Genomic DNA, 15,487 nt, shown 5'->3' on the forward strand with positions numbered 1-15,487 from the left:
AATGTGGATATGAATTATGGATTTAGATAATTGAATCTGATTTTAGATTACATATATTTGCTTCTAAAGGAATTTAAATTTAGGTCATCTAACTTTTAATAGACGAAATTTATATTCTCAATTAGGGATGAATATTTGATTGAATAGAGTTAAAAAAAATTGAGTTAATCAAGTTGGTAAGTCGTATTTCATGATTCCAATTTTATTTGAATTTTTTTAGTTGGGTCGAATTGTTCAAATTTTTATAGAAGTTTAATTATAATTATTTATAATATTATAGTATATGTTGATTTTAATTTATTGACTTTCTTTGATGATATAAGACATATATTATATTTTTATATTATAATATCATTTAATAAATTAAATATAATTTAAACTTATAAAATATATTTATAATAATATTTTTGTTTAAATGTATCTTAAAGATAAATTATTAAAATGAGAAGAAATAATTTAAAAAATATATAGTTAAAAATTAAATTAAATTAAATATAAAATTAAAGAATTTAACTGAAAAACAATTAAAATTACATAACTATTCTGTAGTAGTAGAAATATATTCAAATTTAATTAAAATAAACTTGATACGAAAGATAAAATAAAGAAATGAAAACACCATACAAAATTAAGGGACTAATTTAATAAAATAAAAAGAATTATTATTAAAAAGAAGAATGGAAGATACATAAATATTATATAATTAATTAGAAAAATATGTAATTCATAATTAATTGAAAGTAAACTTAAAAAAAATAAAGGAACAAAGAAATAAAATATGAAATCATAAAAATATTAAAATATTTAATTAATTTATTATTTTTCAGTTGACTTGTAATTTTCGTATTTTAACTTGGCCCAATTCAAAAATTATCTCAAATAATTTTATTTGAAGAATTTAAAATTAAGAAAAATGATTTTTCGACTTGAATTTTACTCAACTCTATTATCAACATATAATTTAAAAAAAATCCATGAATAATATTAAATTTAATTTTGAATATTAATACGTATTAAATAATAAAACTATTAAAAAAATAGAACTTAAAAGGAAAAAATAAAATGAGCAAATATCTAAATTTGCATTGTGCATTACCACCGATTGACAAAACACAATACTTGCAGTAGATTCAAGAAACAATAATGAAAAAAATACCATACAGCGAATTTGGATTCAAATTTCAAGCTGCGAGCTTTCTGTATACAAAAAATCAATAGTATTTCAAATCCAGAAGAATGGAGTCTTGAGAGCAGCAGAGATTAACTACTTTCTGCCCCATTATACGGTGCTTTAATAACAAAGCAAAGCAAGCTATTAATCTCACCCTATTTAGACTGTAGTATGTCCACCTTCGTCGTCCTGACTTGATTAAAAATCACAGGAGACTCACACCACCACTGCCCGATTTTTGAAGACCGATGTCGGATTGTAACAAAGATCTCACAACCAACTGATCACCGTCAAGCTCGGGATGCTTGCTCTCATATAGAGACTACTACTACCCTCCAGGATGGCCCAAGTTTTTCGATGCCAATGCAGTAACCATTAGGTGAACAGCAACCGATGTTTGTAAAAAAATGACCCATACTTCTACAGCTTTCTCTTGAATGAAAGAATACAGAACGAAAACACATACATCCGATTTACTATTCCTTTTCTTCAGCCACGCTACGAGCTTGCTGAACTTGGATAGTATATTGTCTTTGAAGATCTCTAAGCTTGTTAAGTAGTTCCTGGAACGTCGGCCTGCACTCTGGATCACTGGTTTCCAGGAAGTTGTGGTTCCATATATCAGATCAAAATAGCAAATTGTATCATAATTCGAAATCATAAAGACAACATGAGATGTGAACAGGATTTACGTCTGCAGGCAAGTCGTTTTAATAACTAATGTACTACCTAAGCCACTGTTCTAAAATGGCACTAAAAAAATTGAGGCCATCGTGATGATGGCCAATCGAATTGTGAAGTCCGAATTTGATTAACATGATGCCGTGTTTGAATTCACTTGCATAGTGATAGACTACAACTAAACTTTAAGCATCGGAATTATAAGGAGATAAGAACCTGTGCCAGCAACTCTCAATCATCGAAGCCCACCGCGGGTCTAGTTCCTTTGGAATCTCGAGCCGTTGGTTCATAAACCCTACAGCTCCAATCAACTGCAAAGATTCTAACCACAGTTATTCATACTTTCAATGCTCAATAGTTTGTAAAGGAAAATTCCACTTAAACCTATTGACACTGCTAGCCAACAAGCATTTTTCCTTTTCTTTTTTTCAAAGTAGAGTACAGGCTTAGTACAACCAGGAACCAGTTAGTACAGCGGTTCAACCATACAAGTCCAACTGGAAAATTCAAGAACAAACCAGAACCCATAAAAGACTGGAAACCGGAAAAAACCGGCTCAAAACTAATAACCAGATTTTTTGTTTTCCTTTTATTGAATTTTAATTTCTTTTAACAAAAAATGGGCATTTTAATTTGGTTTGGTTCAGTTTCGATCTTCTTTTAAATGTAATTTTTCCATTTTTTTATATCTCTTATGAATTTTTCTTAATTATTATTGGTTAATATTTTAAATTTTCCATGATGATTGAACCTGGTTCGGTTATTTTAACCATCGTTCTAATATATGACCTTGTCTCTAGAAGCTAGCATTTGGTTTGATGATTTTGAACTCTTCGGATAAGAATGATTTAAAATCGTTTTCTAATGAAAACCATACCTGCATTGAGTTGTGACTACCCCAAGGTATCTTCTCCGTGGCAAGCTCCCATAATATGACTCCGAAACTATAAACATCGGACCTGAGGGTTTCACGGAAAGAACAAGAAATAGAAGGTCAGCGCTGAGAGAAAAAGCAAATGTGATGAGGCTGGAGGGGGGATGTGGGACATGATTTGCTTGTGCAATTGGAATGGTGAGGAAAGGCATCAACATACTTCTCGTCAGAGGTTTCGCTGCGAAGAACTTCTGGTGCCATCCATTGAGGCTACAGAAAAAACATGGTATTTGTAAGTCCACTGAGAATCTAGAAAGTTATGCATCCTCACAAAAAGATTTAGATTAGATTAATATTATTGATGAAGGATAATAAAGGCTTAAGTAAATACTGTTCCTTTCCCATTCATTGTTGAGAGATATGTTTCATGCTTGAGACGTGACAAACCAAAATCGCCAACCTGTTTCAAATGGAATTCCGTTAACTTTTACCTCAAGTAAACAAAATATTGTCAACAACATGATGTAAACGAAAAGTCTAGAACCGGATTTGCAAATAAAATGGATGCAGATAATTAATGGCAACCTTGACAGTCCAATTCTTATCAACTAGAAGATTTGAAGACTTCAAATCACGATGAATGATAGGCGGATTGCAATTGTGAAGATAATTCATGCCTCGAGCCTGTGAAAGTTCAATCAGTAAGATGAATTGACAGAGGAAATGACTACTCAAGTGACACAAACAAGAATGAAATTGAAAAAACAAATGCAGACCGACGCATGATGTCATTACACGCATAGTAGCATGAGAATCATCATGAAATTTGAACATAATAATAATAATTCAAAGCTACTTGATACTTGCGATATCCAAAGCCATATTAACACGCCGTCTCCAACCTAATTTGGTAGTATTCTTTTGTAGTATGTCAAACAAGCTCCCACTGCATCAATAAAATATAAACATACGCATTCATCAAGCCAATAAGTATAGAAGATGCATGAAATGTCCCACAGAGCGTCAAATATACAATGTGGAAGTTAAAAAAAAGTGTCAGCAACTAAAAGAAAGTTGAGATCGAACCGTGGAAGGAACTCTGTGAGAATGCAGAGACGTTCGGATGAAACCACAACTCCCATGAACAGCAGAACATTTGGATGCCTAAGTCTTTTCATAAGAGATACCTTCAAACGCAAAAGCAAAATAGTGATAGGTGTATTTGAAAGAGAAAGAAAAACATACAACTAAGTTTGTGAACACAGTGAAATAACTTAACAGTAAAGCACATTTGAAATAACTTAACAGCAAAATAGTGATAGATGTGTTTGAAAGAGAGAGAAAAACATACAAATAAGTATGTGAACACAGTGAAATAACTTAACAGTAAAGCGCACCTCCTGTCTAAAGGCATGTATGACATCTTCTGAATATTCCTGCTTTGAGAATACCTTGATTGCAACATCCTGAAATAACAAGATTATGGTGATTTAAGTAAATAAGGTGGTTACTATTCTTTTTCATGGTATCTACAATTTGCAATTTAATGCTAATAAATAACTACAGAGTACAAGGACTCGTGTATTTCAATTATACCCGCATCTCCATTAACCAGAATTTACCACAAGAATGCCATAAGATCCTCAATAGGATTCAGCATATTTCATATTGCACAGTCTATATTAGACTTGGGAATCATACTTAGGCTTGACAAACCTGTATTATGCAATAACATATAGAAAACTAACAGAGGAAATCCTTGTCATCATCTTTCCGTTTTAGAAAACTCTATTTACTCATTAGATGGAAAAAAGCCAAAGCAAATCATGATTACATCTTATCCCAAAAGTTCTAATATCTATAATGTGTTTGTATTCCTTCTCGAAAGTGCAGAAAAGAGCAGAACGTACTGATTCAAACCACAGACCATGGTACACCGTTCCACAAGAACCTGTGAGGAAAGAAGGAACATAAATATTATTATATATCTAAGAAAAACATCACCCAGAAATAAATACAATAGAATAGAAACAAAGTAAAACAAGGACCAGCTTCGTTTCAATGACCAAAATCTCTCAGTCACTGAAATGATCGTCTAGTGGACATTTGGGCTTCATTTGTGTGCTTTGATATTATCCAAATCAAAGATGAATGAAGAAAGATTAATCAATGTGAAGTTCGATACTTCTATGCATAAAGTAATGGCTCCAATGAGTAACAAGTTCATAATTCATTCATGTCTCCAAGTTGTTCACTCAAAAAAATTACCTTGCCCAATTTTCTCTCCAATTGTCAAGTCTTCCCACAAGATTTCATAATCGAAAGAATCAGTGTCCATGTCAACTCTATTAGCAGCGATACTGCTAGTGCTTCCAAAGCTGCTGACACTGCTGGTACTATTGACATTAACAGAGGATGACCAGGAACTCGATGCCTCATTATTGACCGGGATGTTGCCTTCATTAAGATGGCCTTCAGGTTTTAAACCAGAATATGGGTTCTTTGGTAGAAATGATTCGTTCTCTTGATCATTATCTGACCCAGGCCATACGATACAAGTAGTCCCTGCCTCTGATCCTTCTTGATCATTTCCTTTCCAGGGCCACGATATCCCTTTCTTACCCATTAAGGTCATAATCTTTTGGATTCCAGGTTTTCCTTCACGCTCGTCACCATAATCTCTAATGGTGTTTACTGGGGACTTCTCATCCAACGGAAAAAATACACCAAAGGCAGATGGGTATAATTCTCCCTTAGGCGTACTAGCTCCACTAAAAATTGCATTTTCTTTACTATCAGAAAGAGCTGAAATGGAGAAACCTCGCTCGGAACAATGACTATCTCCATTTCCCCCTTCACGATCAACACAATTCTCTCCCGTTTTAATTCTGGGCTTCATTTTGTTGCTCACCTTGGACACCTGCATCCGTAACTCTTAACAATCAATCGAAGCCAAACTACAAGTATATATAATAATACTAAAATCCAACCTCGACACATAAAAGTTAAGAAACTCATACCAAATTTGTTATTTTTGATGCAATTGCAGCTTGCAAAGGTTGCTGATCATCAAGACCAAGTTTAGCCGAGACAGCGTTTTTAGACCTGCTAAAGGTTGAATCTCCCTCTGGTCGCGTGTAAGCTGACATTGCAACTTCCTTTTCTTGCAAAGGTCGAGAACCACTTGATACACAAATGATCCCAACTAAAGAACCATCATCAACATCATTATCGCCATCATAAAAAGGAGCTTTAGTTACATTAGCCGAAAGGCTCTCCCCCATTTTATTCTTAAATGGAAATTGCCCAGTCCAACTCTCCCCCATCATAACACGAAGAACTATATTATGCGCAATGGCGAAGTCCCTATGATCAACAAGAAGCTCAATGGCATCTTGCCCTAAAGCCTCTGCCTCTGAATAACCATAAAGTTTTTCAGCAAGTTCATTCCTGAAAAATACATGATTTAATAGATAACAGTAGCTAATAAACAAGATTAAAACGCATCATTAATTACTAATTTAGAACACACAAACTTGGTATTCGCAGCTGACTAATCGAAAATAAAAGAGAGTTTTTCGCTTACCAATAAATAATATGGCCACTAAGATCAAATATATGAACAGATTGTCCCAAAGACTGAAAGATATTAAAATACTGGCTGTGCCCGAAGCTCCCGTTTCTTTCTAGAGCTCGTCCTCCTCCGCCTCCGCCTCCGCCGCCATTAAGATTATCATTGTTTCTGCTCTCCCTTTGCAAGGGAGACGAATGTCTAAAGGAAGCCGACCCTTTCTTCCAAGTAGCAGCTGTGGCCGCGTTCCCCGGGAACCGGGGGCGTCGAGGGGAAGTAGAGTGGGATCTTTTATGAGCTGAGCTCGGCTCCGAGTCGCCACCAGATTGTTTCAATATCGAAATTTCTTGCTTGAGATGAGCATGTCCGGCTTCCAGTACTTGGATCTTCCTCAAAAGCTCCTCCGATGAAGGGGTTTCCATTTTCCCGTCAAACAATCAAAACCGAAGCATTAGGGTATCAAATATTTGATAAAAAATGAAAGATTCATCAACTATAAGTCCCTGTTTTTTAGAAACTTTCCTCTTCAAGAGGTCAGATTCAAAGACGGGGAGACTAAAATTTTCTCTTTTGTGGCGGTGGTGTCTGTTTTCGGTAAGCGGCTATTTTTCTTAATGTTAGATATTTTGATGATTACGTATAAGATATTTTTTCATTCTACCAAAAAATCCATGAATGTTAAAAAAAGGGGAAAGTCCAAAACTTTGGAAACCATTGCATGTTTGTCAATTCCCAAATTATAATCCCGCATGATTTTGACGAAAACAAAATTGGTAAAACCATCTCTTACATGCCTCTCAATTTGGAAATTATAAAAAATAGTCCTTTCTCATAACGATAAAAAGCAATTTAATCGGGTTAATTTCAAAATCGTACTTCTAATCGACATAATAATAAATTTAAACTTTTACTTATTCTGATTTCAAAAGAATAAATTATACTCATGATTATTTAATTATATATAGATTTCAATTTGACTATCGATCTTTTAATTTTATTAATCAGATCACTTATTTGTTTACCTAATGTCAATTAAGCCACCATTAATTAACATTTTTTAATTAAAAGGAGAAATTTAGAGAACTGGGTCATATGGCACTAGCTTTAACATTTAATAGAGAAGGTAATGTGAAAATTAAAAAAAATTAATATAATAATACATTTAGTCCCTATTTCTATAACTTGATCTTAATTTTAATTTAATTCAAAAAATTATCCTCTAATAAGATAGTTATGTGTGTAATTAATAGGGATTAAATATGTAATTATACTAAAATTTTAAAATTGACTAAATGTATAATTATACTAAATCTTTTAACTAACACGTCATCTTCTCCATTAAATATTATTTAATGGCTTGTAGCTTGATTGACATCACTTAAATAATTAAGTGATCCAATTGATAAAATTAAAAGATTAATGACTAAATTATAATCTCAAGTGTAACTTTCCCTTAAAAAAATCACCATATGATTTATATATTGTAAAATATTGAGAATTAAATTGATTAATTTATAAATATTGAATAAACTTTTGTTTAGCGAACATTTATTCATTTGATTTTCATCTCATCCACATATAATATATTATTTCAATTTATATAGTTGAACAATTTAATTTGCCGTTCAATCTAACTTGATTTTGTCAACCATGAAATTGATAATTCATTATTTAATATGCTTTCATGAGCACAATTTAAATATTAATATTGGCGTACGAACCAATATATCTCAAATGGTTAAATGGATGGTTATTATCTTTAGAGGTTCTAAATTCGAATATCAAAGACTATAAGGGTGTTTGAGCTTTCATTGTTAATTGGTTAAGAATCTTTTGAACATATATTATTTTGTAATCACCCTATGTTAATATATATAGAGAGAGAGGGAGAGAGGGGTTAGAATCCACTTACACCTAATGTAAAACTAAAAGTTTTGCACTTTTTTAGGACCATTAGATAAGGGGAAATCAAAGGTTGAGATTAACTCATTTTTTCCCCAGTGAATATGTTAACATTTCATACTGTTAATCTTAGTCTTTGATTTTCCTTTATCCAACAATCCTAAAAAAGAGTGAAACTAAAAAAATTTACACTATGTAATTAAATCTTGCCCTATATATATATATATATATATATATATATAGCATTGTTACACGAATAAAAGGATCTCGATAATTAAGAGGTTGTTATTATCTTTTGAGATCCCGAGTTCGAGTATCACGTATGCAAAAATATGAGTGTTTATTGTCAGAATGATTAAGAGCGTTTGAACTGATATTATCTTATATATATATATATATATATATATATTAGCATTAAGTTATTGTTTGGAATTACATCATGCTTGATTCAATAATTGATGACCAGTTCCTTAAAAAAGAGAATAATAGATGTACAATGACCTTTATAACCCCTATATAAAATTAGGGATTTAATAATGTCAAGAAAATGTTAAAAAGCTTCATTGCTTTCCATCTTTCTAGCTTTATTCTTTTTTGGCTGATACTAGTAGGTATTAGATACCTCCACAAGCATAACCAAGGGGAACGGGAGAGTAAACACATACATATATTCCTCTTCCCTTTTTCATTATTCTTATCTAGGGATGACAATTTAGTCCACGTCTATATTTGTATTTGTTCTCGATATATTTTCAGACATGTATATAAGTTATCCTCTCCAAAGAATGCTCGAAGACATCATCTATCTATATCTGATATCCGAAATCCAAATGTTCAGTGTACTTGTACTACATAAAATTTCAACTGCGGAAGAACCAGGTTAGAGATAAGCTATTGCAGATGAATATGCTACAGTTATCATCTTAGGGGTCATGAGAAAATCTAATTCAACTCTTATGACACATAATAGGGTACATGTTGTGCCGGGAAACAGCTTCACCATCTAACTGGAAACTCACTAACACAACGGCTTTTTTCGATATGGAACATACCGGGAAATAATGTGCAATGGTGTTTGATATGAGAGCAGACCTGAATTATTCAATCTGTGTACCATCATTAGCTGAATCAGGTGGCTCTAGTTGGTGTTCATGTACAAGCCATGGGATAAGCAATGGTTTGGTAAACTGCAGAAACAGAACTCGGGTTGAATCTGATGAAGGCTAAAATTTCGAGGATCTCAAGGGAAACTAACCTAATCATCGCTCTTTGAGCCTTTCCTAGGTACAGGAAGTTCAAGGATAATTAAGAAATAACATCTTTCCGACTCTCTGACATATTGGACCTCGCCATTCATGAGCTTTAAGATTTTCCGGCACATGCTCAACCCTAAGCCCTCTTGTGTCACCCATTGACTGCTATGGAACATGTCTTTAACCAATTCGGGAGGAAGGCCTTCACCGGGGGATACCATCCTTCAGAAATACACCAGTGTTTATGAAATTAGCACCATGACATAAAAAGGATTCACATCATCAATAGTCTAGGAAAAAAGAACAAAGTGTAAAGGAACCGCAAATAAGAGCTGAGAATAAGATTTTATTAAGTAAATTGTCACTCGAATTCTACGGGTTTGAAATCCACATAAACTTACACTAATTTGCAAAACCATGTGTTCTGTGATATTTTGTCTTTGGCTTTAATGTCTATCCAATAAAATGATAGTGTAGCTTCTCCTTTTATTCTCTTACATTAGCATAACAAATTAGCACCATGACATAAAAAGGATTCACATCATCAATAGTCTAGGAAAAAAGAACAAAGTGTAAAGAAACCGCAAATAAGAGCTGAGAATAAGATTTTATGAAGTAAATTGTCACTCGAATTCTACGGGTTTGAAATCCACATAAACTTACACTAATTTGCAAAACCATGTGTTCTGTGATATTTTGTCTTTGGCTTTAATGTCTATCCAATAAAATGATAGTGTAGCTTCTCCTTTTATTCTCTTACATTAGCATAACCATTGACACTTATCTTATTAGATGCTTAGAGAGAAAGCCAAATACCTGAATTCGCTATGAACAATGGTGAGTCCATCAGAAATTTGCTTCAAAGTTGGACGAACATGAATCTCTACCCAACCATCATCCGATGGCGCATAACGCACCATATTCAACAAAAAACCGGCCAATACCTGTTGAATCCTTGCTTGATCACCATAAACAGCCAATGTTTTGATCTCCTCCGGAATATCCCGAATTAACTGCAAATTTCTTTCCCTCAGTAGTACCATTACTTGGCTAACAACGGCATTTATGACACCCCCAAGGAAAAATTCAGCCTTTTCAAGCTCCAAATGACTAGGTCCAACACATGAAGCAAAGAATTAGATCATGTCTTTCTAGTTAATGAAATCATGCCAGAGTTGTGCCTGATAAAAATATTAATGGATGCTCAATCTTAATAAAGTAGAAATCACACAAGCACAAGACAAAGTGAAATACAATTTTGGTTCAAAGATTCTGCAATGAAACCTTGTGGTCTGGCTTCCGTTTCCCGAAGCTATATTGACAAGAGAGAATATAGATACAAACTTTAAAAGAGATCCATGATCAATGCCTCACTATCAAGTGAATTGAACATATGTGTTTTTGGTTTCACTTTCACTGTTCTGTTATAGTTAACTTTCAAACCAACCAATAACAGAGTTTACATAAACATTTCCAAAACGGGATGTTGTGACAATAGCCTTAAAGATAAGGCACATACATGATACAACTATGATGAATACAGTACTAGAGAATAACTTTCTTGTGCATTTAAGGTTCCGGTGCAGTAATTAGCATTTCGCTCTCAACACTCTGATTCTAGATTCCAATGCAATTGCATCCATAATCAAGAAATAATCTAACAGATGAACTTGCCAGAGATGAATTGAGTTCAATAGTCTAGTATCAAATGTATGTTATTGTTCCCTCAAAGTTCTAGAAATCAAACAATTGAGACCGATAAAATTCCTGATGAAAATGCATGTCGAAAGAATTTAATACTAATTTGGCTAGGACACTTACCCTACCTCAATGCTCTCCAGATCAACATCTCTGATAATCTTCAACATTTGCTTCTCACAAGCAACACTGGTCTCAAGAAACTGCTTTTGGTCTTCAGTCAGCTCCGTAGCTTCCAAAAGTGAGGTCGTAAAGCGGATTCCATTCAAAGGACTCTTTATTTCCTGGCATATGTAGGTTAACTCTTTCATCATAGTTAAGCACTTTTTCTCCTGTTGCCTCTGGACTCTCAGTGCTTGCTGCAGTTCAGGAGTTGCAATCTGCAGGAAGCAAAAGGCTCCCACAATCTGGCAATCCATGTTGACTCTTTTGTTTGCTGTCAAGAGCGCCTGGACAAATTTCCCATTGCGGTCAAAAAAGGCGAAAGGGAACTTATCTTCCTCCTGCCCTCCAATGGCACTGTGTAAAACAATCATGAATTTTGTCAAAGCATCTGGACCCTTGAGACGACAGCAACTGCCAAAAACCTCACCAACCAACATTTTTCCTATGACTTCCCCTCGAAGCCACCCAGTGAGCTTTTCCATGGCAGTGTTCCACTCCAAGCAACATGTGTTTTCATCTGACACAAAAATTGGTGGGATCAATGGATTGGGACTATGAACGATGGCCTTGTAATCACCTTGAATGTGGATGAATTTATCCATCCCCACTTTTTGACCAGTCACATCCTGACCAACAAAGCAAACTCCAACTATATTATTGGTGTAATCCTTACTAGAGCAAGCATTGACCACCACATATATAGCCTTTTCATGATCTTCTAAGCCAAAAGTCCGCAACTTTATCTCAACATTTTTATCTTCTTCGCCTGCATCAATTGAGGCAACATAAACAAAACTTGAAAGCAAAGCATTAAGCTGTTTGAGAATATAAATCATGACTTCGAAGCATGGTGTACGAAGGGGAAGGTTATATTCCCATAAACGACATATGTGGAAGTGAAACCATTACTATAAATTCCATTCAGTGCTTATATTTTGTACAATTTGATGTAGCTTTCAATGTGCATGAAGGTACTATCAAAACTCAAAACAGAAAAAGACAGAACTGTCTCTAAATTGATCCTTACTTTTATTCATTTGGCCTCACTCTTATCGGTATAGTTGCATGTTTATACAAAATAAAACAAAAAAGATATCAGTTTACTTTATCAGAATTTGAGATGGTAGGGCAAGATGGCATATGTAAAGAGAATCACCTTGCAAAGCATGACTAAGAAGCCTGTCAACGGTTTCTTGATATTCATTGTAAACAAGATCATGAACCAGAGACTTCCCCATTGCTTCCTCGACTGACAGTCCCGTCAATTCTGCAACTTTTTCATTCCACCCATTAATGCGACCTTCAACATCTACAGCAAATATGGGAGCAGTTGCAGTCTCTATTAACCTCACCATTTCCCTTGCGACTGAATTGAGCTCATCCACTCCTTGAAGCTCTAGAACCCCAAGCTGAGCATGTACAACAGCTTTAGAATTACTAGCTTCAGCATCCTTGAATGAGTCACGCAAAATAAGCTGAAGTGAGTGAATTGCATCCATTTCAGCACTCTCCCATGGGAAACTCCGACTTTTGACCACTTCCAGAAATGCCTTAAATGAAGACCGTTTATCTCTTTCTCTGTGTGGGACCGGAACCAGAATAGAAAATCCCTTTTAGTAATATAAGCAACAGCCATCCCACAAACTGCATCCCCAAGTGAGGCTGCCCCAGGGTAACCAGCATCAGACAGACTGTCAGTGCTCAGACCGGTCGAGTCTCCATGGAATTCCAACAACCACTCAACTATATCTTTTATTTGTGCCTCAGTCGGGGTCACACCTAATGTGTAACATTTCGCTTGATAATAAAGAGCAGCCCCATCACATTTGACAAGATCAATAATACTGGGACTTTGAGTAACGATACCAGTTGGAGAGTCACGAAGAAGCATGTCACACAAAAGAGTTTGAGTCCTTAAAACACGCTTCTCCGACATCTGCGCTGCCAATTGCAATTCCATATTCAATTGAAGTGCAAACGCTTGCATTAGGAACTCACAAGCATACCGAAGAGGAAAGGGAATGCAACGAGCAGAAGTATGATGACAAACAACCAGACCCCAAAGCCTCATCGGATTTCTTCCCCCTGTAGCTTCCTCGTCATTTCCATTGATAATAACCGCCATTGCCAAAGAAGCAATTGACCCCATATTAGCCATATACTGAGCATGGCAACCATGAGGGGCACGAAGAGTGGAACCAACCAAGCACAGTGGTTGCATTAAACCATCATCCTGAACCACATGCACCGGCGTGGCATGGCAATCCACTATCATCCTAACTCTATTCTGTTTAAACAAAAACCTCGAGGCTTGGGGAATATCCGTCGCTGGGTAATGCAAACCTATGTAAGGGTCCAAGTCCGGCCGTTTGCTCTCAGCCACGACCTCCCCGTGCTCATCCTCATGAAACTTATAAACCATTACCCTATGATATCCAGTAAGCTGTCTCACACTCTCCACAACCGTGTCACACAAAAGCTTAATATCGCCGCCTGGGAGCGACTGCAGCTCGGAAATCGCCCGCACTGCTAATTTCTGAGACTGGACAGCCCCGGCTATCGACAGAGCAGGGTCCTCAGTTCTAGCAGGCTCTAAATCAATCACAATTCCAACATCAATCCTATGTAAAATAGCATAAAAGGCCGTCCCGGAATTCTTGGAGTGAATCCAAACCGGGTTCAGCAACGTGATTTCGCGGGCCGCGAAGGCTTTCTCCAACAGAACAGCACCGGAAGGAGTGAAAAGCGTACGGACATCGGTCCCGATAGTGAGAACCTCGATCTTCTCCAAATTGGGAACCGATTGAGGAGTAATCCCGAGCATCTCACGGGCGTTCTCGCTGTAAGCGATGATACGGAAACTGGGTTCCTCGACGGCAATCATGCAGCCGAACGGCTGCATGTGGCCGCCCCTCTGGATTTTAGACAAGTAAGCGGTGATTTGTTGCTCGGGGATCGATGGGGTAGTGGTTCTCACCGACTGGGAGTAATCAAACGACTTACTTGACTCTCCCGACTGCTCAAAAAGAGCATGGAGACGAGCATCGACTGTGTACTGAGCAATGGCTTTGCTCACGGAATCGGCCTGGTGATGGGCATGGGGAGCTCTCATGTTACTGGTGCCTGAAGACTGAGCCTGTTGCTGCTGTTGTCGATTATGGGAATGAACTGTTCTGCTACCTGACGCCATGGCTGTGTGTTGTAGAGTTAAAGTGATCGTCTTTTTTGGAGGAAAATCAGTGCTGAGTGATTATGGGGATAGGTTTGGGGGGAAAGGTTGACACTTTGACAGACCCTCGTAGGCAAGAAGATTCCGATATCATTTTGTGATGTACTATCTGTGTTTTTTCGTGGGTTTAAACGGACCATCATATCTTAAACTATATTATTGTATCGAATTATTTTTTAAAATATATTTTTGGAATATTTTGATTTTTAAAGTTTAAATTATTATATTATCTACTTCAAACTGTTAACTATGTTAAAAAATATATAGAAAAATTATATATTTAGTCACTAATTATTTATAATGCTCTGTTTAAGTTATTTAATTATTTTTTCTTTAAAATCATCACTAAATTTAAATTTTTGTTAAGTTTTGGTCACCTAATTCGATTCCATTTATTTTTAAAAATTTAATGTATAAGAATCTATTTATATTTTTTTATTGAACACATAAATTTAATTTACAATAATAAGTAATATTATAAAATAAATAATAAACAATTTATTAAATTGTATGTAATTAACATTTTATTAAAAATAAATATTAATTATTTAATTAAAAATGATAAAATAGAATTTCACAACGTACACAAAACATTGATCACCCTAATCCCACCCCAAGTTATTTGTTTGTTGATCTCACATACATCAATAACAAACCTATTAACAAGCTACGAGTATAAATATAAAAATTATTTTTTTAAAGTTACGATATTTGATTTTGAAATTAAAAATATATCAATTATATTTTAAAAATTTAAATTAACATATTTTTCAGTGTTTTTATGAAACCAAACGAAATTAAACTCATCGTTTTGAATGTCCTATTAGGAAAACCTATAAAATTTCTAATCTCTAATTTTTTATCTTATTTCTTTCTCATCATTTCTTCCTCAAATTTCACCGACCTTCAATGTCGTTTGCATTGTCTACGTAGCCATCGATCG

The 15,487-nt window shown here is 35.1% G+C and overlaps 1 protein-coding gene and 1 pseudogene across 3 annotated transcripts; both read right to left on the reverse strand.

Annotated features, from left to right (window-relative positions):
* Positions 1 to 1,171: 1,171 nt before the first annotated feature.
* On the reverse strand, positions 1,172 to 6,829 carry LOC120213084. 3 transcript variants are annotated; one of them, XM_039211226.1, is made up of 13 exons: positions 6,313 to 6,822; positions 5,747 to 6,176; positions 4,995 to 5,646; positions 4,637 to 4,677; positions 4,124 to 4,192; positions 3,813 to 3,913; positions 3,594 to 3,672; positions 3,312 to 3,410; positions 3,118 to 3,186; positions 2,947 to 2,996; positions 2,730 to 2,811; positions 2,069 to 2,163; positions 1,172 to 1,762 (listed from the first exon to the last, which is right to left on the reverse strand). In XM_039211226.1, the coding sequence occupies exons 1-13, from the start codon at positions 6,717 to 6,719 to the stop codon at positions 1,648 to 1,650; spliced, it is 2,289 nt and encodes a 762-aa protein (XP_039067157.1). In that variant the 5' UTR covers positions 6,720 to 6,822; the 3' UTR covers positions 1,172 to 1,647. The 3 variants fall into 3 exon arrangements, 2 of the variants coding, with proteins under 2 accessions (XP_039067157.1, XP_039067158.1); XR_005524763.1 differs by having other exon boundaries at positions 1,708 to 1,762; positions 2,069 to 2,174; positions 6,313 to 6,829; XM_039211227.1 differs by lacking the exons at positions 1,172 to 1,762; positions 2,069 to 2,163; positions 2,730 to 2,811; positions 2,947 to 2,996 and having other exon boundaries at positions 3,142 to 3,186; positions 3,590 to 3,672; positions 6,313 to 6,829.
* A 2,280-nt stretch (positions 6,830 to 9,109) lies between these two features.
* LOC120213086 lies at positions 9,110 to 14,626 on the reverse strand (annotated as a pseudogene).
* Positions 14,627 to 15,487: the final 861 nt, after the last annotated feature.

Source organism: Hibiscus syriacus, unplaced genomic scaffold (genome assembly GCF_006381635.1).
Source record: "Hibiscus syriacus cultivar Baekdansim isolate YM2019G1 unplaced genomic scaffold, ASM638163v2 tig00110020_pilon, whole genome shotgun sequence".
NCBI classification, from domain to species: domain Eukaryota; kingdom Viridiplantae; phylum Streptophyta; class Magnoliopsida; order Malvales; family Malvaceae; genus Hibiscus; species Hibiscus syriacus.